We start from the raw sequence: 27,492 nt of genomic DNA on the forward strand, positions 1-27,492 counted from the left end.
TTAGCTGACACTTTTATCTGAAGCGACTTAGAATTGAGGAAAACACAAGCAATGCATCAATATCGTAAACAATATTAGCAGTATCACAATATTACTCTGAATTTTAAGAGCAAACCAGAGCAGTAGTTTAAGCAAAATTAAGGTTTTGTCAACATTTGCCCTCATGAATTTCCATACCATATGACTTTTCTTTTTGGCTACACTTTATTTTGATAGTCCACTGTAGACATACACTTAAGGCCCGTTCACACCAAGATTGATAACTGTATTAGCGTCCAGACCAGCAGACAATATCGCTCTGTTTATAAGCACGCGATTGTCTGTCACTTTAAGTAATCTGGCTCGTTACAGCAGGATGGATTCTGATTGGCTGTCAATGTTTTTATCGTTCATCAGCTGGATAAAATCGTTATCGAAAAGAGTTTACGACAATATCGTTTCTCTGTGCTGTTATCGTTATAGATGAACTCTGCTATTATTTAATATTGAGAATGATTTTTAAACCTATATCTTTATTGTTATCTTTATAGTCATCGTCCTGGTTGTGAACGGGCCTTTAGACTTAATTATAAGAAACTTTGCAACTACATGCCAACTAACTCTCATTAGTATATTAGTTGACTGTATAGACTGTTGCCCACATGGAAATAACCTATATAAACATATATGTTTTAATATAGGTTTTGATATAGGTTTTTAATATATGTGACATATATAAAATTGGCCGTTTTCCTATATTATATGTACATATATGCATATATGTGTACATATATATTTGTGCATACATGTACCTATATAGGTACATATATGCACGTATATATGTGTGCATATATGCACGTATATATGCACCTGTATGTTCACCTATATATGCACCTATATGTTAACCTATATGTTTACCTATATATTATTAAAATTATTAAAATCCATAGCTAGGCAACATAAATAAAAGCCCAAAATGTAGAAATGTACATTATGTATTTACTTAAGAACAATCAAATAGTACAAGAACAAAAATAAGACAAAAAATAATAAAATAATTAAATAATAATCTTTTTGATCTTCTCAGCTCCGTGAGCTTCGAATTGATAGATGTGCCTATCTGAGCTAGGCATCATGTATGACAGTTGCCAAAGTGAGATATGAGCTACAAAATGACCAGATCCTGCCATGAGCTATATGAGACATATCTTGTATGTACATATAGGGCTTATATGTGGATATAAAGAAGCAATACAGTAGACCTATATGGCCTGTATATGCACATATATGCACCTCAATTTTGCCTATATGTGGCATATGTACGCATATATGCAGCATATATATTATCATATATGTGCATATATGCTGTATATAGGTTTTATATATGCGCATATATCCTCATATAGGTTCTTTCCATGTGGGTGGGTTAGGGTTCGGGTTAGTAGTCGCAAAGTTACTTATAGTCAGTAGAATATCTGTTGGGGGAGTATCAAAATAAAGTGTCAGCAGATAAGCAGACAGTCTACTAACACTCTAATGAGAGTTAGTTGACGTGTAGTTGCAAAGTTACTTATAGTCAGTGGAATGTCTAAAGTGGACCATCGAAATAAAGTAAATGAAAATAATATAAATGAGATGTTAGGCAGAGTATCTAAGCTATACTTTTTAAGCTCTAAAAAGGCACCATACAAATATTATAAAAGGTCAGAAGTTCTTCTCAAGTCATTTGAGCTTTTTTTGGCCTTTTAAACCTTTTAACAGAAATACAGTAATCACTATGCATCTCCTTTAGTCTTTCACAAAAGGTACAAATAATGCTGTTGGAATGACATCGGGGTGAGTAAATGATGTAAATGATGTTTTGTATGAACTATCACTTTAAATGCTACATACATGTGGGTGCGATCATGTATAGCTGAATATACAATCATCCTGTCTACGGTTTGATGTTACATTGATTGACATCTTTATAACCAATTGACATCTTTATAGAGCATTAGTTCAGTTAATTGCATGCTATATTCATTAATTGTTCCCTTCTGGTTTTCTTACTGTAATGGCTTGTGTATTGATTGAAATGAAGTGACCTTTCTAGACATGATGTTAAACGTAATTAATACTGAATGTTTTGTAATGTTCTACTACAGGGTAGGGAAGAGGGCTCACACAGCACACATGATGGATCCATAATTATCCCCTGATCTTTACAGAGCTGGGGACAAACCTTTCGTAATGTAAACCATAATTGGGAAATGGCTTTAAAGATTGATAAGGCATGAACCTAAATATTTATTAACTGAGCAGTTAGGAAGGTCATAGTAATGGAATAATTTAACCTTTACTAAGCTCCGCCCCTTTGATTTCTGTTGCTAACTCAGACAAGCTTTGGAGAATACCCCATAGGATTGAACTGGAGATTTTCAGAAGTGTTATTTTAGTATTATTTATGGATTTTTGGAGTATTTTTTTTTAAGTGATAGTTTACCCTAAAATGAAAATTAAGCCATTATTTACGCACCCTGGTGTTGTTCTAATGCAGAATGCAATTCTTCTTCTTTTTTCGACCAAAAAATTAGAAATTTAAAGGTATGTATGTTTTGACTGCACTAAAGCACAAAAATGCCATAATGTGTTTTCAGAGATTTAGGAAACATGCTAAGTTCACATACTTGTGACAATGTTAAACAATGTAAAAACAATGTTACAACCAATTATTCTACTTTGAAATGTGCGTTTCGTGTCAAAATGTCTGTTTTTGCTCTGGTTTGTGTGATCCTGCCCGCTGCCAATTTACCCACTAGTATTTCGACACCCCCGGTTGCCAGTTGGTGAAAAACACAGCGTATTGCAGCCACGGAGGCCAGCAAACAAACTAGGTCACAGATCGCAGATTCTACCCAAACTAAAAAGCCTCGGCACACATCTAAAAAGCTACAGAGGCATATTAAACATGGATAAATCAACTCATCAACTTACAATGTAAGGCTTGTCGCCTTCCATCGTCAATTGAGCTCACTCCTGTTGCGTGCCTCAATCTGGCAACCCGAGCTAGAGTCGAGTCAGAGGAGGAGAGGTCTGGAGAAACAACTCCCTCCAATATTTTGAATTTGGACTGCAGTACCCATTTCACCGACTAGCTGTCAATATAACATACTGCACATTTAAAAAATAATGTCCTGCTCACAATAATCCATATGATGACAATGAATAGCAACCAGCATCAAGCTTTTAAATAAAGATGCAAAAGTGTAACAGAATGAACCCATGCAACAGAATTCCAAGTGTTGGGTATATGATAGTGTTTGGTGAAAAATAAACTGAAATATTATGTATTTAACAAAAATCCTGACCTTGGCCCACGTTGCATGAGATTATTCTGTAAAACTTTTGCGTCTAAGCTTGATACGGGTCACTATTCACTGCCATCATATGTAAGCGGGACATTTTTTATGTTCCTTTTGTGGTCCGAAAAAGAAAGAACGGCATATGGCATTAGAACAACACCGTGGTGAGTAAATGATGGCTTAATTTTCATTTTAGGATGAACTAACCCTTTAAGGTTTTAAATTGGCTTTTATTTTTTATATTTTCAGTTGTCATTTTAACAAATTGTATGTGCCTTTGTAATTTTGTATTAGTTTTGTTTCCTATTTTTTCTAAGTTCTGTTTGTGTTCTCCACATAATAATATTCAGTATTACTACTGATTGGACTACACTGACACTATTGGATGAAAAGAAAACTTGAACTGAATTAAGCTGGATGATGTCATCACTGTTTTCTGCAGAGCTGCTCTATAGCTAATTTGATTTTGTTCCATAATTGACGAATTTTGCAATATCGAGACTGTTATTGAACTGAATCAAATCGACAACTCAACAATTCAACTGACTCAAAGTGAATAACGCCACTATTGTCTTTTTTTGTCAGTTTATTGTAGAACTGCTTAGCTGAATCGATCAAATTTCATAACTAATGGACTGTACTTTGAACTGAAATGAATCAACACTGAACTGAATTGAGGTGAACAGTGACTCTATTGTCTTTTTAGAGCTGCTTTACAGCAGAATTGAATTCTGAATCATTAATCCTAACTTTCCTGTGTCTCACTGCAAAGCTGCTTTGAAAAAATCAAGTGCGATATAAATTAACGTGACTTGACTTGACTTTAGCTTTAGCACTTTTTAGCACATATTTTTTTCAGTAAGTTGCCAAGTCAGCATTTCTAATTTCCATTTAAGGTTTTTAAGTTTAGGTTTTTAGGTTTTATTTCAATTCAGCTTGAATTCAATTAACGGAAATTATTTTGATTAGTTTTAGTAAACAATAACAACACTGATTTTCAGTAAAATGTGCGATAAAATTTAATTGAAACTGCAGAGACAAATCAGAATCCATTTCTCCAAGATGGTCAAGTAGTGTTTTTAAGGCAGTGCTTTGCGAAGGGTCATTTGTCAGATCTAAGTATCATAGATGTTTTCTGGGATGTTTTAAACATCTGTGGCACAGTGGGTAATATAAAAAGCCATTGTGCTCCCATGGATGTGGTTTTAATCTGTCACATTCAAGCCCACTTTGCTTTCCTGTCATCTTTAGTAAATATCAATCAATAATTCTGAATAATATTTGCAGTGCAGGGAAAGTGTCTTTCAATGCTCACATCTTTCAAAGATTACATTCATGCCACATTTTCTTTGTCACATATAAGAACTCTTCACATCCAAAGAAATCCAGGACATTTATTAGTTTTAAGCTGTCATAAGTAAGTAAAAGCCAAGCTTGTGAGGAGTTATCCGAATTAAACATGAGCCGCCCATGTATTTAAAGTGTCAAATGTATTATACATCATATGTCGTGCTGTCCGTGGGGATAAACATTGTCTAAGCTTTTGGCTCTTAAAACTCCATTTAATTAAGAGGCACAACCAAAAGGAAACACCCACTCTCACATTATAACAATTACCTGCTTGATGATGATTGTTCTCTGACGTCAAAGCATGTTCGTCCGTGAACTGAGAGCCGTCAAGATTAAAAACAAATGTTTGTAAATGACAAATCGGGGTCATTTTTGTGAATCTCAATTTACAACATGCTCAGGTCTCATTTCACCACAAAATGAAATGAAATGTTGTGAAATGAGTCAATGAAGCCTATTGTGTTGTTATTTTAATGACAAATTAAGCACATTTTGCCCTTAAATTATTATTACCGTAATGCGTCTACATATTTACTTTTGAGTTGTTTTTTTTTTGTAAATAATTCTGATTATTCTCAATGGTGAATCTCATTTTAATCACCTTATTGTAATACAATTATTGGCATAAATAAAGTATCAAGGCATAAAGTATAAAAAATGCTGATGTGATCTATAATTTTAGTACTTTATTTATATATGTGTGTGTGTGTGTGTAGATCCTAAAAATACGCTCCATATTCTCTACACAGAATATAATTTCTTTTTATATGGATATGAATATGAGCCAGACAGGTTTTATGAGATTCACCCCATTATTCTCTTATCAGAGGCTGAAACCCGTTATTGTAAAAAAGTGAAGGTATAACGTTTCATATTTTAATGCTGCAGCTATTAACACACGTGACTGATGGCTGTTTACATCCATGGACAGATGACCCGTATCCAACCCCGTATCAGATGTGAGGTTCTGCCAAGCCCTGAATGAAAGAGTGATGAACTCTGAAACACTAGAGTTCATCAACAGAACAGTGGCTATGTTCCAAAACATAGTGATTTCACTTCATAGGCAGCATTTTGCATGATCAATAATGGTAGCATGATCATGCTGCCTCCTAAGATACCTTTTCAGCATCACATATATATTTTGCAGAAAAGAATCCCACAATGCATTGCTACCAGCTCGGCAAAAAATAAATAAATAAATAAATAAAAATGTCAGATGAAACTAGAAAAATTATGATTAGAAATATAATTAATTCAATACAGTGTTATTTTATTACTATTTATAAACTATTATAGTATTTAATAATATTTTTTAAATATTTTTTATTTTATTTTTGCTTTTTTATATTTATTATTTATATTAAGGTTTCGTTTATTTTTATAAAGTTATTTATAGTGATTTTAGTATTTAAACTTATTTTATTTAAGTTAGTTTCCAAGCTAACATTTCTTTTTCTTACCTTTTTTTTTAAGTTGAAATTTTTTGAAGAATATCTTATATCTTTTGAAGAATAAGTTTTAATCTAATATTCACATTTTATTTTATTTCAGCTTTTCAGTTAACCAAATCGATTTTTAATAGTTTTAGTTTTAATATTGATTCAATACAAAAAAAGACAATTTTACATAAGGCATTGCTATAAGATCAGTGATAAAAACATCAAAGATGGCGGCTAAAGCGGGAAAAAAATATGAATATAGAAAAATATTCAATACAAACATGTCTTTGAACCTCCGTTTTTGCAGTAGCTCTGTATATTTATTGCTGGTGACGTGGATTTACTTATTGTAGAGTTACCGAAATTCTCAGGAGCATTGTAATGTTTGAAGCGGATGTCGTAGACCGGGAAGATTTTAAAACGAGCGGTTCATTCATAAATCCGTAAGATCTTACCCTCATGCTTTGGAAATACAAACCGGAAGACAGAACAAAATGAGCGCAGAGCTGAAAAGGGGTGGGGCTACATAAGGTTTATAGCAATGTTAGCATAGCAACATGCTAACAGTAACTCTTGAAATAAATCAGTCAAGTCTTCCATGTGCTTTGCATATGAAGCGATGTTGGCATGACACAAATAATTTCTGCAGATGTAGAGCAATCCAAATCAATCGCTTGCAAGGTTTCATTTTAGTTAGAATGCTGCCTTAAAAGGCAGTAGACAGCAAGGCGGCTCGTTAGCAGTTATGTTTGGTTAATGGAGTTCTGTGCACCGTCTAACCATTGACACTTCTCTGACTTAACAAAACGCAGCAGTACGACACGTCAGGAGGTCCTGGAAGTGTTTGTCACAACCAGAACCTCTTAGGTGATCATACTGTACAGGTCTAGATCGTGCCTGAGCAATCTTCACTTATTGTTCAGTAGCTGACGAGCACAATAGCTTCCCTGATGTGCTTTGAATCAAACTGCACCTTCTTACTCTTGTCCTACTTGCTCTTTTCAGTCGATAATCACCATCATCATGACGACAATCATACGGGATAAGTGGACCTAGATAACCGAGCACAGTTTTTATTTGTAGTCTTTGTTGCAGCTCTTTTCTGTCTCGGTTTGTCTGTCTGTGAGTCTGTCTCTATGTGAGACCTTCAAGTCATTCTTTTACAGCCGTAATCATTCCCTCCAAAGCCATTTGTATGGCAGTGTGTTGCCATGGCAACGTATTTCACCATTTTAGTGCAGAAAGTGAATATGAATGTTTTATTTACACACACACACACGTTGTCCCATTTTATGCATTTCTATATATCAGAACTGTTTTGTATGAAACAAATAGCTGAATCAACAATCCCGACTGTCAACCAACATGCTAATGTAAAATCTCATTAAACGGAAAAAATAAAAATAGAGTCGAGAGGCTGTTTTTCCACTTAATGCAATTTTAACAAAATGTGGTTATCTTATTACAGAAAAAGGCATGCATATAGCAACCAATCAAAATCACTTTTACCTGAAACAAAGAAAGATTTAGTGTAATCAGAGCCCAGAAATAATCTGTCATTCTCAGAATGCACTAATTTCAAGCAATTCCTGTGATGAAATTAACTAATGATAAATTAGTTTTGTGTCCTATGCTAATGCAGCAATGATTAAGCTATTTTACATTGCAGAGTGTAATCCAATAGACCGGTAACCCAGAAGAAGTGATCATTAAGATTCAGCCTATTCATGCCGCGGATGCTCCGTAGGTGATGTGCCCTTCCCTCTAATGAATGAAAATCAGCCATGCCTGGCTGCAACAGCACCAAAAAAAAAAAAAAAACTCACAATCTTCATTCCATTCTTATTTACAGAAACAAGATATAGGGGTGCTGCTATATTAGGCAAGGTGCCCCTGTCTCGGACTGGAGCATGTTTGCTGATTTGGTTCTCCTCCAAAACCCTTCACGGTCTCTCTGAGTGTGTGCCTGCCTAATAGCGCCTTATATTTCATGAACAATCGTGACATTTTTATCAGCACGCTGCTTCTTGCAGCTGCGCTGGAATGAGAGGATTACAGCATGTTGAAACTAGGCTGCCGTGCGCGAGACGAGCGCGGGATGCTATAGTGCACAGGTTAATTTCATTAAAACACCAACTCGGGACCTGGAGATGCCACCGAGGGAGCTTATCATTCAGCTTGCCAACAGAAGGGAAGTCTCTGTAAAATACGGCTTCATGATGGATTCTTCTGAAGAACGACGTCTCGGGGAAGCTGGTGAACGGCAGGGGAATCTCGGCCCCTGGTGGCCAGGATAATGATGCTGGTGAGGATGTGAGGAAACCATTCTCTCTCCTTCTCCCTCTGCGTTTCTCCGGCTGTGGAAGAGGAGGGGGAAATCGCTGATCCGTTTCCAGCCAACGGATTCCATTCGAGGAGTGACACTTGCGTCGCACACAGGTGCCCTTTTTCTTTCGAGTGTGATAGTGAAGGCTTGTGAGTGTTTGTGTATTTGCAGTGGTATAAATGCGTGAGATTAGAGATGTCAAGAGGAGACAGGACAAGCTCCATCATAGATTGATCGAAAGGCTGAAAACAACAGGGCGAAAGAGCAAGAGGGAACAGATTCTGAGAGGGTGATAGATACTCACAAGGCACACTGCTGCTTTTCCGGACATTGGGAGAGAGAGAGAGAGAGAGAGCGAGAGAGAGAGAGAGAGAGAGAGAGAGAGAGAGAGACATTTGTGTGACGTGTGTGTGTGTGTGTGACAGCGTTCCCTCAGTGCGTAGTGGAGAGACAGGTCTGTGCGCTGACACTCACTCCAACGGGCTGATGCACTCTGGAGCTGAGAGCAGGACCCTCTGGGAAACGTGTGCCGCTCGAACTGCCGGAGATGCTTTGAAGACTCAGAGCTCTGCGCTACACGTGTTGAATCGCATACCTGCGTATCTCTCTGCGTCTTAGAACACTCCACACGCTCGTGCATTCGTGCAAACCATGGAGTCTCTGGCCAACGACACGGACGGGCTGGAGAACTCCTTGAAGTACTCCAAGTGCGACCAGACGGAGAAGATGTGGATTAGGCTGAAAGGAATGTAAGTGCTTCTTGTTTCATACTCTTTCATCAGCATGACTGGAAAATCTGGTTTGATTCCCGAGAGGGAGAATGACAGAGCTGTTTATGAGCAGTATGGTTGTGTTGACTGTGCGCTATGATGCTGGGAGTGGGTGAATCTTGACTCTTGGGGCAGCAAGTGTGTGAATGTAATACTAATGAGACTGTCAAGCCTAATCAAGCAAATCTACTGACAGTTTTGGTTAATGAATTCAAATCAGTCTTGTAGGGTTTGGGCTCAGCTGTGTTTGGATTGTGTCATTTCATGGTGAAACTATCCAAACGTAATTCTTTTGGGATTTCATTTTAAACGAAGTATGAGAAATGTTGACGTCGTATTTTGCATTTCACCACCAACTCTAGTATTGTGCACATTACGCAAATTTAATGCTAATTTAACATTTTAAATTTGACGTTAGCTAAAAACTCCAACTTATTTTTCAGCAAAAATAATTAATAATGGGTCATTTATGAAACATCAAAGTTAACTAAGAATTCAAACTTATTTTCCAGCCACAATAATTAATAATAAATCATCTATCAAACTTTATATTCAAAACAGAAATAAAAGCATACATTCTTAGAGACTCATACAATTCATAAAACCAAGTTCCAGCACAAACACTATAGTTAGTACATTCATAAGTGTCAGTAGTTCATGTTATACAGAGAGTTACATTCATTTTACATTAATATTCCAGCTTATTTTTCTGCCATAATGATTAAATAATTAATCTTTTAGCAAACCTTATTCAAAACAAAAATAAAATTATATACTTTGACTGTTTATTCAGTATGCTTAATTTGACTTAAATCTTGTTATCCTATTTTCCATCATAAAAATGACTTTCTGTTGTTCTGGTCACTGCGAAAACATAATAACCTTTAGTCTGATGTTAAATGCATCGGTGCAATCTAATCAGGTGCTGTGACCTATAACAGAAGCAAATTTGTAGAAAGTCGGAGTCAGTGAATGGATGATCCCGGGATTTAAACCAGTCTAGTTCCATCACCTCCCTGCAAAGCTCATTCAAGCCTCTTTGGATCTATTCCTATAGACCAATCGTGCTCATCCATTCATCCCATCCTAGGTAGACAGTGTTGTTTTGGGATGCGTTGAAACGGCATACTGCTCAACATCCAGTTCACAGTTGTTCTTTGGAAACTTCTAGGTGGATTAAACACAATCAAAAGCAAAATGAGTTATTACGGCTGTTTAATATATAAACAAATGTATTAGCGATTGATTTGCAATTCGTCCCAGTGCGCTGTAGATTTTCAAACAGTCAGTCTAAAACGCATCCGATAACAGCAGCTCCATTCGATAACTATCACTGTAGCGGGGAAGTGAGAAGTCCTTGAGAATCCTGGCTTTGTTCAAACGGGAAAGAGAGAATGCTGTTCTTGTTTCAAGCTAATGTGCTTCCATTTTTTTGTCTTACAGGCAGAAGTACAAAAGCACATCTCAAAGGTAAGTCCAAAGTTGGTCTCTATTTGTGTCACAGCAATTCATTGGAGGAACATTTCATGCATGACAAGTGATGCAGGCTGGATGAATCGAACCGCAATCTTATCACTCCAGCTGGGTCACTAATGGTTTCGTTGCCACCTCCATAGTGTGGGGGTTGCGTAATGGGTAAAGATCTGGTGTGCTAACGTGAAGGTTGCAGCTGAAATCATGATTAAATGGGCTGATCAAGGAGCAGGAGAGATATTGACAGTACAACCCGGCGCTTTCACCTGTGCCAATGAACATGGTGCTTCAAGGAGACCATCCCTGTAATTAGGCTTTGCTAAATGGCTTAGCATCTCGATCCAGACAAAACATCAACCAGGAACAAGTGTTCTTCCATTTCCATGTGTGACAGCCCACACGATACAAACTGCACCCGCTGTCTGATGCGGATGTACGGATTACAGAAGTGGGGCAGCTCTGGAATGGAACGCTGAAGAGATTATCGCAACGCATTCATGGCAGCTCTGTATTGATATTCCTAAAACATTCTGGTTCGGGTTTGTTCTAAAGCCCTGATGCCAAGTATTGAACTTGTGCTATTGATTCAGCCTGAACTGTTTAACTTACAGACTAATTCGGAACTGTTTTGTGGACAATTTTAGCCTTGGGTGTGCTTTTGTACTATTCAAACTTTCATGGAGCATTGATAGAACACAGCATTCATAATGTAACCAACAGCTACGACGTCGTTATAGTAGCCGTATTCGGAATTATGATTGGTCTGCTTTCTTACATCTATTTAAATAATGATTTGTGATTGGTTGCAGTTCACTGCCACAAAGGAAATGTTTCAATACCTAGTGAGCTGCCTACTGCCTGCATAGTGTACTGCCTACATAGGCAGCATTCAAAACCTGAGATGGAGACTTGACTCACAGATTATTTCAAATAGTTTGATGTTGCTAAGCTAATAGCACAATACTCTAACATGTACAAAAATGTGTTTATTTCGGGTAAAATATTCATTCAATAGCCCATTCAATAGCCCATTCAATAGCCCATTCTGTTCAGTTCAATTATTGTCAATGCTGCCTCACTTGGTTTTGGAAAGGAGCATGTTCAGAGATTTCCGTCTAGCACATGAATTTTGGCAATGTTTTGAATAAACAACGCAGCAGCGCTGTATCTAGTGGGATCAAGTGGATAGGCTAAGAAAATCATTAAAACGCAAAAACTTTTACATCATCGACGCATCTCTTGTGCCACTGATGACGCTCACCTAAAATTCAAATGCACCATTTTTGCATTTTCATTTTTTTTTTTATTCGAAAAATATTAGATTTTTTTCTATAAAAATATTAATATTTATTATTTGATGTATTATATTATTTAAAATAATATTTTTTACCAAAGCTAAATCCCTTACCTCAAACTTTAACAATATTCCTTTGCTGCCTTGCAAGCAATGCTAATTCCTTTAGTAAATGCTTTAGTAAATTCCTAATCATGCATTAATAATATTTGCCAAAGTGTTCAAAGTACTACAGATGTAGCCCAGCGCATAAATAAAACATGTGTCAATGCATTTTCTCTCTCACACACATACATACACAAAGCATTACTGACTTTGAAGGGCCCTGATGCCTTCACTGGCCCTCCTCTATGTGGAAACCTCTGTCAAGCTCTTGTGTGCAGGCCAATCAGAGCAGTCTAGTTCGGGTGAAGTGGCCCTCACACACACCCACATTACTGCCTCTGATGCTAAACACTCGCCTGCCCTCAGTAACAGCCCCACATTTATGTAATGCACGCTGAGAGGTGCTACTTAACAATGGCCTTCCTTCAAAGCACAGCTCTCCACTATCAGTTAGGTGGACCACAGCATGTGTACTTCAGAGAATCTGTGGAGAGGACAACGACATTTCTGCATCAGTATTCACCTCAGGAAACAAGAGTCGATTGGTAATTCATGTGTCAAAATCAGTCATGTCCTGAAGGTGTGAGAGGTTTACGTGGAAAACAGTGGTTACTGTAATTGGGTGAATCTCACAAAACCTGTCAGGATCAAGTTCAGGTGACAATTCACCCCAAAATCAATAGAAAAAAAATAAGAAATTATAATTAACTTGAAGACAACAAAGCATTATTTTTGGACCACTGTGACTTTTTGATATTATTTTAATGAAATTTCCTCCTTAATTCTCATTTAAAATGAAAAAAAAAAAAGTAAACAATATGTTGTGGAAAAAATATGATATAGTACTGTTTATGTCATTGTGGAATTGATGCTGGTTAAAATATGTTTGACCAACATAAATATATGGGTCGCATTACAGTAATTTTTAATAATGAGAATCAGCTTTGAGAATGAGAACTAAAAAAACAAACAAATCAAAAGTAAAATGTCACATTCAGTTTATCCCTTAATCTCAATAAAAAAAATAAAAAATATTTAAAACTCAAAGGTAAAATGTTCAGATGTATTGCAGTCAATGCAGTATGCCTGTCACAATGGAAACGATCTTAATGGTCTCTAATTCTCTAAGAAATTTCAAATTCTTTTCATTTTTATTTTAAAATGACGTGACTTTAACATGTTTTCATGAGATCCAACTAATGAGATCCCATTAGTTGTTTTGTAGTGTGAAAGGTATATTCAACCACAATTAGTCCTGTGGCGTGAACTTAAATAGAATGTGAACTGACAGCGTGTGACACCATATAATGCAGGAGATAATCAATCAAACTAATTATATAAGCAGTGCTTTAAGCACTTAGTGTTCAGCAAGCTGTTATGAATAATGTATGGTGGTCTCATTGATTAAATGACTCTAAACAATAATGAATTAAACTCTACAGATGCTGTTAAAGCAAAGGATCCTTTTACAAATCTTTTGGAATTCAGAAGATGTGAGTAATGTATCCACTAGAGGCCCCCATTAAACTGTCCCAAAACAAAGCTCATTGAAAACATTCATATACGTAATGTAGTTTTTTATAGTGAAAAAAAAAATGTTTTTCTTTAGATTATTACAATGTTCTTCATAGTGAGAAAAATGGTTCTTTTAAGAACTGTTTTCTGAAAGGCTCTTTGAGGAACCCAAAATGTTTTTTTATTTTTATTTTTTATTTTTTTATGGCATTGCTGCAAAAACTCCCTTTGGAATCTTTATGCTTTAATTACTATGGCAAAGTTGCCATTATTTTAACGTGGCATTGAGTTATTTACTCGTAAATTCAAATGCACAGACTATTCATGGTTTCAGCTACAGCAAAACCACTTCAGAGACACCAAAAGCTTTCTTGCACTGACCTTTACATTAGAGCAACACAGTCCATAAGGGTGTTGGGTGAATATAAAAGTGTGAAGAGCTGTGCACAGGTTGTTCATGTAAGAGGCGGCATTGTGTTGGCGCTCTTTCTCTGAAAACACAATAGAAAAGAATAGAGCATAATATAACGAGTGTCGAGTAGCCATTCAATAATTTCCTGCTGTGTTGTGTCATTAGCTGTTGAAGTTTAAAGACAGGCTTGTGGGACAAAACTTTTCTGAGACATAAAATATGAAGAATAAAATATGAGAAATATAAAGCATTAATTACAAACCTAATGTCAATAAATTACATTTATTGTTTTGTTGAATAAGTGCTACAAGCCATATATATATATATATATATATATATATAAAAGTGCTACAAGCCATATATATATAATTTTATACATATAAAATTATGTTTGTTCCGGCCCACTTGTTTAAAGGGTACATAACATGCACAGTTTCACCTAATCTCATGTTAATCTTGAGTACCTATAGAGTAGTAGTGCATCCTTAACAAATACTACAATAACCATACATAATAATAAACATAAGTCTAAAGGCATAATAAAGGAAAACAAATATAAAAACCACAGCAACATGATATAAGAAACAAATGAGAAAGAAGTCAGGAAGATGCTACATCCTGGTCACGAGCCACTCGTGGGAGAAACTATCCCACAGGGAGTGAGTGTCTACTCCAAATATAACCCGGAGCACTTATATACTCTAATCGGCGAATTATCAATTAACATGGGGGAGAGAATCAGAAATTCCCATGCTCTGCCCCAACAAGTAAGGGGGAAATCTCATACTTGGCCTATATATAAGGGATGGGCAACTTTATCAAGTAAAGTTAACTTTTTTAAGTAAAAAAGAGGAAAAAAATATGAAATTGCCCAACATATCCATTTTTTTAATATTTATATGTTGACTTAAAAACTCATAAGAACAAACTTTAGCTCATGTCTGTTAGTTCTGAGGTCATCTATTTGACAAAATGAACATTTAGGGCCAGATTTACTAAACAGGGCAAATTAGCATGAGAACGCAATTCCAAAAAAGCGCAGATGGGATTATTTCCATAATGACCAACGCAATCTACTAAGACCAGCGAAAATTAGCGTCTGGTTTAAGACATGTTTTTTTGGGGCGTTAAATAATCGTGCAAATACCAGTAAATTGATGAGCGCAAACCTTAGTAAATCACCTTGCGTGATTAATTTAAATACTCTCCTCCCATATATTTTGCGTCTGGAAAGGGAAACTCCTACAAATGCATATGCAATAAGGTCAGCTGCAAAAGTGCCTACGCCTTTTCAGCGCTAATTTTACACTGCATAGTTTTTTTAATGCCAAAAGTGAGTTTGCGCTGGTGCAAGCTGTTAGTAAATCTGGCCCTAAGCACGTATGTGCATGTCAAATGTAGAGTCTTTCTCATTTGGGGAAAATAAATATATATAAAAAAATGTATGACTTGTACAGTACTACAACCTTTTGTCCAATCAAATGCTCTCTAGAATAAAAATGTCCCTCCCTCAATACGGTCTGTTTGTGACTCGCAATAGCAAGTAGAAAAATGATTATGGCTAAGTCTATGAGTTATTTTAAAACAGAATGACCCTATAAGTGCAACTTTCAGTGTTTTGAGCATTATACTGTGTACTTTGAAACTAGCTAATGTGAGAAAGAAAATGTGACATCTGCACAGTAGACATTCCAGATATTTCTGCATTGTGTCGTGTGGGCCTCCTGTCAACAGGTTCCTGTCTCAGGCCTCGTACCACCTCTCCAGCATTTGCTAAAACATTCTGGTGATGTCTCCTGGCAACTGAGTGTTTCCTTTTCTCTGGATCTGAATTCATTTCAAGCTGTCCAGAAATTGGCAGATGTTAACAAACAGACCGGCATCCTGCGAGCAAAAAGGCTTTGGGTTGTTTTGTTGTGTTGCTTTAGCTTGTTTTGGGAACATGTAGCTTATTAATCTACCGTTGTTTCGTAGTTGTCAATAGAATAGAGAGGCGACCGTGCACATGCCAGAAGTGAGCGTATGTTTCTGCTTCTTGTCAGAAACAAGCCACACACACACTCTTGCATGTGGTGAGAATGAATGCTATAGTTTATTTTATCCACTTCCTCTGTATGTCTATGATTTACTTGAAAGCCATTTACTTTTGTCACTTGTGTGTTTCCTAAAGCAACAAAACCATGTTTGGGTTAGTGCACTTTTATTTAAAATGATAGTTCACTCAAAAATGAAGGTTCTGTCATAATGTACTCACCGTTATGTATTTCCAAAAATGAATGGTTGTGATCACAGCTGTCCTTGTTCACAATCCACTTTCATTGTGGGGAAAAGAGCAGTTTGGACATTCTTCTCCCTTTGTGTTCCATGCAAAAAAAAGTAATTCACAATATTTTTTGAGTTAAGCCTTTGTTTACACTGACAGCAACTTGCAGCAAAGTGACAGAAAGTTATTTTCAATGGGATTTATCTCTTCACACATATAATATAATACAATATACACAATTGATTTTAGGTACATTTAAACAAATGCATTAAGTTGAACTTAATCAATTTTAGTTCAACTTAATGCATTTGTTTAAATGTAGCTAAAATCAATTTTGCACAACCACTTACCATAATTTTTTTTATTAAATTCAACAAATCATTTTTTTCAGTGTATATACAATCACTCAAAAGTTTGGGGTCAGGAAGACTTTATTTTGTTTTTCTAAAATAAATTATTAAAAAGATCAAATAGAATATATTGAATTGTTCAAAATTGACAGTAATGAAAAAATAAATACATTTAAAATAAATAAATGCTGTTCTTTTGAAATTTCTATTCATAAATATATCACTGTTTCCACAAAAATATTAAACAGCACAACAAGTGATGTATCTTGAGCAGCAAATCAGTATATTAGAATGCTTTCTGAAGGATCATGTGACACTGAAGACTGGAGTAATGATGCTGAAAATCATTCAGCTTTGCGTCACAAAAATAAATTACATTTAAAAAAAAATTAAAATAGAAAACAGTTATTTTAAGTTGAAATAATATTTCATAAATTGTTGTTTTTACTCTATTTTGGATCAAATAAATGCAGCCTTGGTGAGAGACTTTTTTCAGAAACATAAAATAATTAGGGATGCACCGATGTGAAAATTGTGGCCGATACCGATAACCGATATTAATATTGCTGTTATGGCCGATACCGATATTTACCGATGTCGATATCTCTGTATAGAAAACAAATTTTAATGATTATCAAATAAAGAGCAATTTTCCAAAACACTTTTTTTTTTTTTTACTTTAGAAATGACTGATATTGGGCACCTTTACCTGTATGCAAAATATGTCACACATACGACACACATGCATTATATTGCATTGCATATAATGTGTGCTGGTCAACTTGTCTAAAATTAAGAAACCCTTAGAAAACAGGAAAAAAAAAACCAGGAACATTGTGTACAATTAAGATAGGCTACTTAATTTATTATTCCAATATCCAAATATGATACTAAATAGCACAGGGAAAAGGGCTTCTATTTGTGACGTGCTGTCTTTGCCTTTGAACATTGCACATTTTAAACAGGACACGCATTAGCTGAATAAATGTTAGCCAATTCAAACATATTTATAGAAAACAGTTGACAATGAATAGACAGGAGTCCAATAATAGCATAACGAATCACTTATTCTAAAAATAATAACAAGTAGGCTATAAGACGAATCCGACATATGGGCTGCGTTAACAGTAAAACGTCCGTCATTTAACGAATTTTAAAAACACGGATCGGATGGATAATACAAAATGCTTTCTGACATTTTGAAAGAAAAAAAAAAACAAGCAAGAACAAAATTTAAACTTAGCCCGTCAATTTTTCATTTTACAATTATCTTCTCTCTCTCTGTGTGTGCGCGCGTCCGTGTTTGTGAGGGACAGCTCGCGCAGCACTGATACATCGGTAGCCTACTTTTTAATCCATAAGTAACGAACGCGCTAGTTTTCATACAAAATAAATATGTAACATAATTAGGTAGGCTACTTTAGTTATTATTAACACAATAACGTAACACATGAAGGCTACGTTTCTCAACACTGAGAATGAATAATAAACGCCTGTTTCTCACTCGCGCTTATCAGTAATCCACAAATCACACGTGCGGTCACTTTTTAGAAAAATCAAATTCGAACGGTTATCAAATATCAAGCAATATTCAAATATCTACGAGTCAAAAAACGATCAATCAAAAATGTGTCATGAAGAGGGAAAAATCACAAGTCGCACTGGACTGCGTTAACAATGTTACTGACGTGAATGTTCTCTGTAACGCACGTCCAAAGACTGCTTTAAAACTTTCACAGAGACCTCAAACAGAAAGCACAAAGCCTGTCTTTAAATTTAATTTCGTTTTGTATTAATTGTATCTTAATTTTGATCAATGTTTCATCAAAAATAAACAAAGTAAATATTAGAAAATATTTAATCAGGACATGGAGGCGAAAGCGCGTGAACTGAAGCGCGTCTCAAATGAACCGAAACCTACCTGCCTCACAGACCTGAGACATAGCCTATATAGAAAGCTTGAAACATCTATTTTTAAACAGAACAAATCAAAATGAAAGAAAACAGACTGTTCTCTGCTTATGTCATCTGTATGAAATGTGTAGCTCCAACGCTATCTCACGACCAATTCGTATGAATTCGTACGAATGATAAAAAGTTGGCTAATTCGTACTAATTCGTACGACCTCACTCGTACGAATTTGTACATTTGTCTAAACCCACGTGATGGGTAGGTTTAGGGGCGGGGTCAGGGGTAGCTCATTCAGGCGCATTCACTGCACGAGTCAGCATCAGTAACTTAATCTTCAACTTCACACGTCAAATATCGGCCTGTTCACATCGGCCCTATTTTGACATCGGACCGATACCGATGTGTAAAAAAAATGACCATATCGGCCGATATTATATCGGCGGCCGATATATCGTGCACCCCTAAAAATAATCATAAGTAACAGAATCTTACTGACCCCAAACCTTTTATTCTACATACATAATGTACATTTTTAGCTGCAAGAAAACTGAATGACATCTTATTTTTTTATCTTATTTGTGTTCAGATTTTTCAAAAGCGTTAAAAAAAGATTTTCGGGTATCCCGCAGCATGAGCACCTTCACTACCAACAGCACACAAACCTCCAGAGCTGAAACTGCTGTCAGTGTGAATAGGGCTTCAGCTGGCAGCTCAACAATTAGTTTAGTGGACTGGAATACCAGAGCTTGGCACCATATGTGCGCCCTGTACGACGGTTATCTGCATCCATATTTAGAAGCCGTCCAGTCATCTGAGAAATTTTCTGAGAGCAGTTTAGACTGTGATTTGTCCTTGCTTGATTAATCTCTCCCTCTCTTCTTCTTTTTTATTTTACCTCTTTTACTTTGTTTTATATTAACTTGATGTTGACTGTCTAAATAAGGCCGCCAGACTTAAATTTGCCTGGAAATGAAAATGTAGCAATGCAATTACTATTTTCTTGCATTCAATCAATAAATGCTCGAGGCCTCGTTTCGGCAAACAACCAAATCCTTGCTTTCTTAAAGAGGCTTTGGAGACATTTTTGTGCCATTGTAGAAGAATATAGGAAGAACATTCACAGAACAATATCATCAATACTATATCACTTCATGTTGAGAGCACCAATCAAAAATTGAAAAACAACAATCGGCTGCCTTGCAATCATTTTATAACTCATGTAAAGCTGCAAAGCACAAAAAGCTGGCTGTGAGTGATAAAAGAAACAGAAGTGAATAGAAAACGAAAACAAATTTATTCTCGATATGAGCACTATCCGCTCCACGCTCATATATGATGGTTGCTATAGCAACATGAATCACAGCGTGAGGCTATAAGGTTAAATTAGAATTGCTTTATCAGTTTTAGATCGGAGCAAAACTGCTATGGTTGGCTCTGGAAACAAACAAACAAAGTCATTAGCAACTGAATGCGACAGATTTTGGATTCTCGTTATTTCCGTGACATCATCTCGAATTGTCAGAGCTAAATGTAAGTGTTTTTTTTGACATGTCTGTGAAGAATAAAAGAACACCAGCCTTGGTGGTACTGCAGTAATTTCAATGTCACTAACCCAACCTGATCGGCCCAGGAGAGAGAGAGAGAGAGAGAGAGAGAGAGAGAGAGAGAGAGAGAGAGAGAGAGAGAGAGAGAGAGAGAGAGAGAGAGAGAGAGAGAGAGAAAAGAGAGTGTGAATTTACCCAACCCAGAGGAAAATTGTATTGCTCAAAGTTGTCTCGTTTACATCTCATGAGACTTAAGGGAATAGATCAACAAAATATGAAAATAATTTACTCACCCTCTACTGTTCCAAATCCGTATGACTTTTATTTCTTCTGTGGAACACAAAAGGTGAGTTTTTGAATAATACCCTGCAAGCAATTTTCCTGAAGTCTGAAAATGCTCTAAAATGGACACACAAAAAAAGCCATGAACTACAAAAATATTTTTCTTGATAAAATTATTAAATGTTTAATATAATGTTTGCACTACTCAGATCATGCTGTGGAGTAATGGAATATTACAGTATTTTTGTTATTAAGCTATAGCAGTTTTTGTGCATTTGTATTATACTAAATGTCTTTAAGCAACTGATTTTCACAACAAATACCATAGAAGCAACATAGTTATTTTTTACTATGGTAGTGAGGTGCAATGTGTGGGTTTTACTGTGGTTAACATGATCTAAATACTATGGAACTGTTTGAGTTCATATTGAGAAGTCTCTTGGAACATATGAGCACAATTTGAGCCATTGTTGTGAATGAAACTCTAAAGGAGAAAAATCTGTACACTTGAAAAAAGTAAAGGTCTCCATTTGCTCTCATTTTGCTGACAGCAAAATGAGAGCAAATGGAGACCTTTACTTTTTTCAAGTGTACAGATTTTTCTGTACACTTGAAAAAAGTCCGATCAACTCCGTAGAACTCCGGTCAATTTTAACATTGAGCTCATTTTTTTTTTGTAAATTTGGAGTGCTGTCAGTACAGAGAACAACGACAAAAATCGGTGTTGCCTACACCGTGTTATCCTCTTTTTAAAATTTGCACCCTGTTGACTTCAATGGGGCAAGTTTTAAACCTGCTTTTAGCCTCTTAACATCCTTGATGTGTCATTACAAGTACACAGCCATGTGAGTGATTCCTTTCAGAGTGAACACGGTGAATCTGACTGCAGTAGATGTGAAAGATATTAATAAAAATGAAGTTAATTCAGCCAGCGCACATACCGTGATCATAGGTAACTAACTAACTGCGCGAACTCTACAATCGACAAATTGACCGGAGTTCTCCTTTAAAATAAAAAAGAATTAAAAAAGACTGAGAAGTCCTCCGAGAAGTAATCCCGCTTTTTAATTAAATTTCTATTAAGTCTATTAAGTCTTAAAGTCTATTAAGATAAAAAAAAAGTGTGCTTAAATGATGTTATTATGTGTTTTCAAATTCAATAATCAACAGCTACATTTATTTAATTTTGATCTTTTTAATAAAATATTATTTTCCCTAAATTAAATGTTCAGTCAAAAGCAATCAAACCCATTCGCACAGAAAAAAACAACCTGAAAAGCCTTCACATGGTCTTTATGTTGTATTTAGTGTCACTTTGAATTGCAGAAATGATTTTTATGTGTGTGCAGATTTTTTAATAAGAATTTCCATGCTTACTTTAAATGTCAGATCAATTCTCATAATATCACCATAAGGAATTTCATCAAAAGGGCTGTTACCACTAGCAACATACTCTTTAGTCTCATAATGGCACGAGCGATGTAAAAGGGTCCTGAGTGATGTTTTCCTCAGCCTCCTGCGGGGAATGACTCATGCTTCCCAAGGGCTTTCAGTCGGAGCTCAGTCTTAACAGAATCCGCCACATACAAACTAATTATCGGCACGTTAGCCTGCGTGTGCTAATTAATCCTACGTCTTGCTGCCTCAAACTCCCACTTTGTGTTCCACTGCCCCACTAGAACAATTCTGTCATTTATTTGCACAGCACAACATTGTTTCCATTCAGGTCAGATACAGAAATCTTGGCGGGGCCATATGGCTCTGGAGAGCGAAGACGCTGAGATTTGTTGCAATGATTGATCTCAAGTACCGTTTTTTTTTTTTTTTTTTTTTTTTTTTTTCTGTAGCCACAGGAAAATGTAGTCACACTTTAGCAGTTTTGTGTGGGAGGTCACAAGCTTCTGCGATTATGACATACTGAATGAAGTAGTGCAGAGAGAATTCTCCCAATAAATCACAAATGAGATTGCTTTAACGTCTCAATCGTTTCTCCTAGACAGCATGGCAATCAGTCTCTTGCTTTTTCTCCTGGAAGAAAAAAAGTCAATAGCAATCTCATTGTTCTCCTGTAGAGTTTCAGTAATGTCTCAAACTGTGCTCACATTTGCAAAGATGCCTTGTGCAATCAAAGGCCAGAGATCTCTATATGAACTCATCAAATTCTTTTAAAAACAAAAATCTGAGATATACAGTAATTAGTGCTGTAAAGTATTTGAGGAAACGTAGCCTAATTAATTACCGTACTTAAGTATCTTTTTGGCTACTTTGTGGTTTTACTGAGTGTCAAAGATATTAGCAACTGTTACTCTCTACTTGAGTACATTTTTAATAAATATATGTGCACGTTACTCCCAATACATTTGTGATGAGTAATACAATTATTTGTTACATTTTGCATGGCACCTAACTTTTTCTGCAGCAGTTTATTTCTGCTACAAAAAGAAGTGATATCGCCATCTACAGGGGCATTGAAGGAACTACATATTGTGTACCCACCCAAACTTGTCAACTTTACTTCCATTAGCAGGTAGTGGTGAATAGCAGGTGTTTCATATATGATTTGAGGACATGAATGCACCTGGTGATGAGGCCAAAACCAGGGGCACGTTCAAGTTCAAAACGGTGCGCAACGTTTTGCTATGGTTTCCGGGTTGAACGTCATGTTTCCTGGAAACGGCGTGCACCGGTGTGCAACGGGGTTTGAGATACGTTTTCTCTTGTTTGGTGGGTGTGTCAGAACTGCAGTCCAATCAACAGCAACATGTATATAACGCATGTGGTATTAAAGTGAACTCGCACAATGGGTTCAAGGAAAGTAATTTACAAATGTGTTCGATGCAGCTCGGTATACGCAACAACTGAGGATATTAGAAGACATGTTTGTGTAAGTTTTATTGTAAAAATATAGGATATCAACATGATGTAGTTGTTTATATTTTTAGCTTCATTGCAAGTGTATGACATTTGGTATAGAAATAAACAATGGTAATTAAGTGCTTTTCCTAAAAATGAGAAAGAAAATACAGGGTATTAAAACAGTATGAACTACAAATAAAGTCAGTATGTGAGGCTAAATACAATAGATGTGTTTTACTCTGAATTAGGTAAGATGTGTGCTTCCATTTCAGTTTCAGCAATCCCTTCACTCGATTGGGATGTTCTCTTTTGTTCTGGGCGGCAAGTGCAAATGTAACATCGGGCATATTTTGTAGTAGCCTATTAAACACATATTTATACCGACTTCATCAGGCTCAGAAAATTCTTCAAAAAGAACACAAAGAATGGCCTTCTCAGCTGCCATAGTTGCAACTCTTGCGTCATCAGAACAGGATGTTCAACGCATCACCGTTTCTGTTTAAAAAACGTTGTGCAACGTTTTGTCGGGGCTGAACACAGCCCAGCATGTCCAGGACAAGTAGGCTTTGACTATTTCATTTTATTTAACATTATTTTATTAATACATTATATGGAGACCTTTTTAAAGGACATTGGTTTACTGCTCTTTTTGAGCACTTGCGCTTAACTGAGACTTGAGAGTTAGTGATGGGAGAAACAAAGCTTTTTGAAACTTTGAATCAATTGAACCGATTGTTTCACAAAATGTTCTGCTGGTCAGAATGGTGTAAATGCATCAAAAATTCACCCCATACATGTAGGAAAACCAATTTTACAAACCAATTGCAAATGTTTTATTAAAAATGTAATCTTTTAAATGCAATTAACAAATAATATGAAGTGTCATTATTTTTTTTAATTGTCGTTATTAAATTAAATTGTTCTTGTTTTTTTTTTTTATGGAGAGCTTGGTTAACCAGGCCAACGAGAGACTATTCATTTCAATTCTTCCTTTTTATTATACTAATGTCTCAACAAAAATGTCTACAAATGTATAAAATCGATTAGAGATCGGGTAAAAACGATGTTATGTGACATTTTGACGTCAAAAAGCCTCACTTACTGAAATCGCGTGACTGGCAGTTTGACACGCACTCCGAATCACTGGTACGGAGCAAAAGATTCACACAGTGTTTCATGCAGTGTTTCATAAGCACCCATCTGGTTGTAGACATTTAAGAGGCTGTTGTGTCGACCTTGATTAATTGAAAAGTTCAGTTTTATTTTTTTTTTAGAAGATAAACATGCGTTTCCTCTCCTAACAAATCAACTGTTTCTTGTTTTTCACTGGCATGTTTCTTAGGTGTTCTTATTACTACTGCATCTTTGAGCCTACATTCAGTACGAGTAAAATACTTAAGTACTGTTAAAATCAGATATTTCAGGACTTTTACTCAAGTCGTATTGGAATTGGTGACTTGTGTCTTTTAATGTAGTCATTTTCTCTATAAGGTATCTGTACTTTTACTCACTTTGCAAAGATGCTTTGCATAATCAAACGTCAGAGATCTCAATTAAACTAAAGCATTTTTCATATTTTTTTTAAACCAAATCATCGGAGATATACCATCCATATTAATTTTCTATTTTCAAAATGTGCTCAGATTTGTAAAGATGCAGTGATCTCAATAAGAACATTTTCACCAAATATTGTAGATGTAAAGTATAAACCTTATAGGGGTAAATAAGGTACAAAGATGTCCTTTAAGGGTTATGCCCCAGTGTTGTACCCATAAAGGTAATTTCTTTGTGTGAAATAAGAGTAAGAAATGTTAGGAGAAAAAGAGTTAACAACACGTCGTCAGTGCAAAACTGATACCTCTCGTACTACGTCTGTCTCTGAAAGTGAGATTATTGACACCTATTTAAGATGCAGCAGCAACATATTCAATAAAAAGTGCATTTGTATTGTGGAACAAATGTTGTTAATCATGAGGTGATGGAGGCACTTCAGGACTGGAATGTGGAGAAAGCAGCAGCAGTTTGTTGCCATAGAGACCAAAAGCACAACTTGTGGTGCAATGCATTTGTTGAGCGTTCTACCTGGAGTTAATCTAGATACAAAGGGTTGAAAGCATTCTCCAAGACTTACAAGACATAAACAACACCTTACACGACAGAAATATAAATTTGATGTAGGTTTCCTTCTATGATGTGGAGTTATATTGAATAGTAAACATAAAATACAGAAATAAATGAATATTAAATGAATAATTAAATCAACGCTAATGCTGTGTTCGAAATGGCCCCCTATACCCTCATTCACTATTCCCTACATTACTCCACTTATATAGTCCACTTGATGGAGTGAATGAAAATTAATGAGTAAATTCAGACACTGAGTGCGCCAGAAGAGTTGCCACTCTTGCATAGTTTGTGCTTGCTGTTTAATAATCATTTGAAACATAGCAAACTGGCTGCTCCATTAGCATTGAAAAGATTAATCTTGGACTCTGCCATGGAAACTAGCATGTATAAACCTTAAATAAACAATTTAATAATCAATTAAAATTGAATTTATACCTGTATGATATTATGCTGTGGCCACAATGGACCAGCGGTTTGGAAATTCTGGTCAGACATAATTAAAAGAAATTCATTCGACTCTCACAGTGCATTATGGGTGTTCTCTACCTATTGAGTGTACATTGGTTGTACACTCGTTATTGCGGTGCATTGTGGGATTGAATGAGTGCACTCGATAATGTCCACTATGTTTACGGACACCACTACAAATGGCTGTCCCCTTAAATAGTGTCTTATTTAAAGGTCCCATTCCATGGATTATTTTTATTATTTTATAATGTTTCCAAGGGTGCCCTTATAATGTTAGTATGTTTTTTAGATCAAAAATTGTTATAATTTAGAAATAAAAGGCATATTTCCTAGCCTGATTTCATTCCCTGGTTTGAACACTCTGTTTGAAGGGGCGTGTCTGCTGTGAGACTTCAGTGTAAACGCCCTCTGCTGTGATTGGCTGACATGCTTGCATATGAAATATCTGGCATTACATGTGGAACTATCTGGAAAACTTTTACTATTACAGCTATTATACGTTTTTACTATTACAGCTATCGGGATTAACGAATCGTGAGAAGTTTTTTAAGTATTTAGATCTATTACCATCACATAAAAGGTCGCAGTGATGAGCATTGAGCAGATAACAGTCTGTTGATCGCGTGAAAAAAGATCTTATCATTGCAACGCAGTTTCTGCACTCTCACTAATGATTTCACCAATGCAAACATGAGGTATATAAATACAGTAAGAGATTCGTTGTGCAGTGTAACAGCGTCATTGATTTCATAACGAGTTTTGGCAAGAGTCCAGATAAACTCGCGCTGTGTCACCGACAGCAGCTTGGGCGATTGGAAAGGGATTGTTCTTTGATCGCTTTCTGTATATTAATCACAGTTTAAGTAAGATTATTTTCATCCTACTAAGAGAAACGATGTGAAGTTGATCGCTACTTCCATATTAAATCACTACTTACCGCTTGCTGGAATATAGTTGAAATTGTCCTCTTCGTCAGTATGAAACGCTGAGAGAAGCCTGCTTGATATTATCCCAGGTTAGAAAAACAGTCCGTGGTGAAATGGACAGAGCAAACTAAAAACTTCGAATTAAACTTTTGCGGTATCCGATTATAGATAAACATCAACCACGTCTGTTGACATTTCGCCATCAATACGCCTGTGTTCCTGTGGGCGGAGGTTACGGTTCTAGTGACATCATTAAAGAAGGAAGTAGAGGGGTGTAGTCCAATCCAGCCGTTTTTTGTAGTCAACTTCTGTTAAATAAAATATCTCGCTTGGCATTGAACTTTGAGCTTTATAATTTTACAGATATTATTTATACTCTAACAACAACATTACACACTAACTAAAGTTTGAAACATGGGATCACATAGAACGGGACCTTTAAGGGTATAGGGGACGATTTCAGGCACAGCCTAAGGCCTTGTGTCCACCAGTGTTTTTTCCCGAGGCTAGCGTATTTATCCAATTGTTTTCAATGGGAGCGTGATGAGGTGCTGAGAGTTGAAGAGTTGTGTTTTTCCATTCCAGTGTGCTAGTTTTCCATTGTTTTTCTATGTAAACATGCGCTAGATGGTCGTGTATGACCATTGCGCTCGTGTCTCGTGTCTTTTGCTGTGTTTCGCACATGAGAGACGTGTTTTTAAGACGCTGTGTCAAGTTAAAATAATTTCAACTTTTACACGCAGCACCGCTCATC

General features: G+C 36.1%; 1 protein-coding gene across 4 annotated transcripts in view; it reads left to right on the forward strand.

The window, feature by feature from the left end:
* The window catches only part of pde1a (phosphodiesterase 1A, calmodulin-dependent), a 109,944-nt gene that overhangs the window by 32,369 nt on the left and 50,083 nt on the right, over nt 1–27,492 (forward strand). For 2 of the 4 annotated variants that reach the window (XM_079882297.1, XM_079882298.1), the window contains exon 3: nt 10,655–10,681. The exons of 1 other annotated variant lie outside the window; for it this stretch is intronic. In XM_079882297.1, coding sequence (XP_079738423.1) covers nt 10,655–10,681 — 27 coding nt within the window. Of the gene's footprint in view, nt 1–7,974; nt 9,191–10,654; nt 10,682–27,492 lie in introns of those variants that run through there. One more of the 4 variants, XM_079882300.1, reaches the window with a different exon arrangement.

This window comes from Squalius cephalus (genome assembly GCF_949319135.1).
Source record: "Squalius cephalus genome assembly, chromosome: 9".
NCBI lineage: Eukaryota > Metazoa > Chordata > Actinopteri > Cypriniformes > Leuciscidae > Squalius > Squalius cephalus.